The 4,740-nt window shown below is 38.4% G+C and overlaps 1 protein-coding gene across 6 annotated transcripts in view; it reads left to right on the top strand.

Annotated features, from left to right (window-relative positions):
* Positions 1–4,740, top strand: part of LOC107086970 (VPS10 domain-containing receptor SorCS1-like) — a 308,080-nt gene that overhangs the window by 283,810 nt on the left and 19,530 nt on the right. For all 6 annotated transcript variants that reach the window (XR_001481329.1, XR_001481330.1, XM_015378286.1 and 3 more), the window contains exons 18-20: positions 622–793; positions 2,285–2,471; positions 3,008–3,141. Coding sequence is in view for 4 of the 6 variants with exons in the window: in XM_015378286.1 (XP_015233772.1) it covers positions 622–793; positions 2,285–2,471; positions 3,008–3,141 (493 nt within the window). In the remaining 2 variants the exon portion in view is untranslated. The remainder of the gene's footprint in view (positions 1–621; positions 794–2,284; positions 2,472–3,007; positions 3,142–4,740) is intronic.

Raw genomic sequence — 4,740 nt, forward strand, 5'->3', positions numbered from 1 at the left:
CGTTGGATTGCTGAATTGAAGAGGGAGGATTTGGCATAGAACTTCTGGCCAGAGAAAAAACACGTAATATGTAGCCAACAATTGGAAGAAGAATGTTTTCAAGATGACTTGGATAATAGCGCGTTGTGACAAACACCAGATACAGCACTGGGACTTGATCAAAAGCCCATACCGCACCGTGGCGTCACAAACCAGTAGGGGGCAGTAGTGTTCTTTGAAAAACATGGATGTCTCCAGTAAGGCACATTCAAATGAAAATTACTCTTAATTAAAAACACTTATTATTTATTGAACAGTATGCAATTTTATACTTAAAGTACTTTCAGAAGTTTTTATTCTGAATGTGACCGGACTTCTTCTTTAAATGACAGTAAGAGGCAATATTTCACCAGAGTAACTTTAAAGCACAACTTCATCGAAATATGATGTTTAAGAGTTATTTAGTGGTCATTGATGGCTATTAAAGATTCAGTTTATGGCTAATAGAGTTGATTAGTATCTCATTGTTACTCAGTATTGCTAATTAAGAGTTGGTTTATGGCTCAAAAAGAGTTTGTTGAGGGATAGATGAGCTTTTTATGTGTCCATGGTGAGATGATCTCTGTGGTTTTCCTTCCTCAGTTACAGGAAAGTGGTGTCTAATAACTGCACAGCTGGAGTGATTGCAGAGTACACGGCCAGGCGACAGCACTGTCCCATCCAGGCTCCAAAAGGTCTCCACCTGGTCACCAGTGAGGGCAGGCTGACAGCTACACTGGGAACCAATGTCACCTTCCTTGTTTTCCTCGAGGAGGTCAGCACATTATCGGCCACACCAGCTGCTCTTAGTGGGCATTTAAGAAGGGAAATTATTTTAAAATGAACAATTATAAAATCAATCTGCGAATGTCAACCACTCTTTTATCACACTTAAAAAATTGTTCCCACACTAAACTGTTTCTATGGAGACCAACAATCTCTGGTCCAATTGAAGTGTTGACATTTTTTTCCACTTATCTCCTTGTTTATCTTGTTCCAAATCAAATCAAAGAACAGACTTAAGGATTCACGTAAAAAGAGCCAATTGATGTACGCTGATCAAAAGGCTTTCAGATCTAAATCATCTCTTAGAATGAGCTCCACATGGAGGGGGAACAAACAAGAGTTTATTGTTCTAATTGAAATCAGAAAAACAAATTGAAAACAGAGCTGTAGTTAACTAATTCACTAACACTAAAAAGTCACTTCAGACGTGAGGGAAAATAAATGGCAGTGTAGATTCTTTGGCTTTAAACTCTCCAGTTTGAGCGATGGCACTTTATGTTTGACACTGTAGCAGGTGAAATGCAGCCGAGTTTGGGTATTTCTTCTCTCAGAATCAGCATTGTACAGAATACATTTTAAACCTGCTGTGAATATTAACTGTTTACCCCAAGTATTTATTTTCAGAGCAACTCCAGAAACAGACCTTTATTTGAAAGCACAGTAAGAAAGCTTTGTACTGGAAAAAAATCAAAATCTAGATAAGTCATTTTTTCTTAAAATAAGTGCATTTCTTCTTAAATTGAGGAGATTAAAGAGATATTTTTCCAATGGAACTAGACAATTTAGATTTAAAATAAGAAAACACAATTGCACTGTCTTATTCCAAGTGCATATTATCTAATTATCTTATTTTAAGGGTAAAAATACTAATTCCATTGGCAAATGATCAAATTTACCTATTCAAATCAAGGTTAAATACACTTAATTTAAGACATTTTTACTTATTTCTAGATCATTTTTGCAGTGTGGTGCTGTCTGACCCTCATTAACTCATTGGGAAACATTCAAGGACTAATTTTGCTTAAAAAAACAAACTACATTTCATAATTTAAAGCTTAAATTGTTCAATGTTTGTTTGTGTTTTCAATGTTGCATAAAACAATTAAAAACGTGTTCAAAGTAGTATAACAAATGCTGATTTAAAACGGAATTTTGTGTATATAGACGAATTCACAACAATGTCATCATAATGTACTTCTGTACTAAAACAGCTCCGACTCAGGTTGCTTGTTTCCCTGTTCCTGTCTAAATATGGGCAAAAGTGCATCTTTAAAATAATCCATAGGAAGATAACTTTCTCTGTTATCTTAAAATTATGAGAAGAAAAAGACTTTATTTGCTGTAAATAAGTTATTTATTCTTTAAAATTACAGTGTTTTTACAAAGGACATTTATATTTACACTTTGGAAATCCCTTAATTAGAGTAACTGGATGCCTTTTTATCTAAAGATTAAAAATAAAGCGTTTTTTTATGTGCAGGGAGACGGAGCGAGGACAAGCATCACTTTGGACTTTGGAGACGGCCACGCCCTGACATACTCCAACGTCAGCTCCATCGAGGATGGCATCAAACATATTTACAAATCCGTGGGGATCTACAGGGTGACGGCCACTGGGGAGAACAGCCTTGGCTCTGAGACCGCCACGCTCTTTCTGCACGTCACATGTACGTTATATACATTTTAAAAAAACACTGCTTTCATTCAGGGAGAATCCTCCTCCATTTTTCCAATCTGCCTCATTTTTAGCCGTTTCCACTCTTTATCACCTTCTGTGGAATTGCTGCTGTCACTTCACAGCGTTATGGGTTTTATCTCTGCCTAGAATGCAACCAGAAGCAAACAAACAAACAGAGATAGAACAAACCTCATTACGCTTCCTCACTGCCTTGTGTCCATGAAGCCTTACTACTTCTGCTCCATTCAGAGGCTGATGGATGTAAGGCCTTTTGATCAGGGAGCACCTTTCCACCAACAGTCTGCCATCCTGTGTGTGCCAGCCATGCATAGAGTCACTGTTACTCCAGAGGGCCAAGGAGGATAGATGTTGCACAGATGGCAGCTGTTGGTACAGAGGCAGAGAAGAATTATGGATTCATTTCCCCCCCCTTCTAGTTTTAGCTAATGAAGTAATTTCTGTTATTTTTTTTGCATGAAGTAGGGCGTACAGTTCACTCTGTGATGTATGTGTGTTTGTGAGCAGGTCAGCTGGAGCATATCCATCTCTCTGCTCCCTTTGTGGCGGTGAAGAACAAGGAAGTGAACCTGACCGCCGTTCTGCATCCCAGCCAAGTGGGAACGGTCACCTACATCTGGTGGATCGGAAATAACACAGAGGTACGGCTAACAAGCCCCCACCGTTTCTCTCTGTGTCCATTTGTAATTAAGAAGTAGGTTGCTGAGTCTGTTATTCTGCGGAGCTATATTTGTTGATGCCGGCTGCAGAAAAATGTGGCCTTGTTAATCAGCACTGGTAAAGTTGTGGAATTTGCTGATTAACCATAAACGCAAAAAGTCTCGATTGGTTATGGAGAAACTAAACACCTTTTTCTGCCGGGCACAGCAGAGCGGCTCGTTCAGGGAAAGGCTTTGTTGAGGCGTCTTAGTTTGTTATTAATGAGGTAGCGCACTACATAACAACAGATAATGACTTTTCCAGCTATGAAAAGTTTTTATTTGAAATAAAAAATTTAATTAATAATTAGTTTAGTCAGTTTAATTATTTTTTTATTTTTTTATTTTTTGAAGTTTAATGAGAAATTGAACAACAAACCGTGTTGTTTGCACTAAACAGGTAATTAATGTCGGAGATGTTTGGGGAGGTCATGAAAAGCTGCCTCATGGCTGCGCTTATAATGGGATGGTTGGACGTATTTTCTATTGTTATTGATCATGTGTCTTCGGGAAAATAAATGTTTTTCCAAGTAGAAAAAAAATATTAACCCCGGAATAAAACCACGGTTCCTTATGAAGCAGTCTTCATGGGCTGAAATGCTGCTCAGAGAGGAAGAAGCCATACTCCAGATTACTGCATGAATTTTCACTAAAGAACAAGTAACTTTTTTTTGTTTTCTATTTGTCCCATGGACTGATTAAACTAAAGTACTGTAAAACTGTTTTGGAGAATGGTTGTGATTCTGAAAAATCATCAAAACTCAAGAACATGATTGTCAGTGACATGTGCGTAGGGATCTTTGCTGCAAGAGAGTTGTTTATTACCCCAATGGAAATATTGAAGCAATGGTCACTTTTTCCATGACCCAAAGTAAGGGTTGTTCTTCTTTCTGAAGACAAAGCACGGATCTATCTGACATTCTATCCATGCTGTCAAGACTTTGGAACAACAGAAGACCAAACCTGCAGAGATAAAATTTAACCAGCTGGATCAATCCATGTTTTTCCAGTTGGGAAACAGGTTTTCAGGCTGAGGAGAGCAGATTATCATCCCAAACCTTCTGGATCCACACAAGGAGACTGAAGTATAAAAGTTTTGTGTCACGTGGTGCCAGATGCTCCGAATGGCTTTACCATATTAACAGGAGAAGCAGCACAAGTCAAGTTAGACACTGTCTGCGGACAACATGCGTTAATTTATAAAGGTTTTGAATCAGGTTGGGTCCGGATCCGGACCCTGGTCCGCTAATCTATCACCTGTGGTCCACAGCAATTAATTATTTTCAATACACTACAAAGAGGACCAGTCTTCTATTCAATTAAAGATAAAGTTCAACTGCTCAACCCACTTAATCAAGTTGCTATTTAGAAACATACATTCATTTAAACCAGGCATTTCCAAACTCGGCTTTCAAGTAAAATCAGCTGTGCTGGAGCAAGGAAACCTCTAAAACCTGCAGGACAGGGGGCCTTGAGGACCGAGTTTGGGAATGCCTGATTTAAACAGCACTGATATATAAATATGCTCATGCAAGTGATTTA

The sequence above is a fragment of the Cyprinodon variegatus genome, unplaced genomic scaffold (genome assembly GCF_000732505.1).
Source record: "Cyprinodon variegatus isolate N-32 unplaced genomic scaffold, C_variegatus-1.0 Scaffold169, whole genome shotgun sequence".
Taxonomy (NCBI): Eukaryota; Metazoa; Chordata; class Actinopteri; order Cyprinodontiformes; family Cyprinodontidae; genus Cyprinodon; species Cyprinodon variegatus.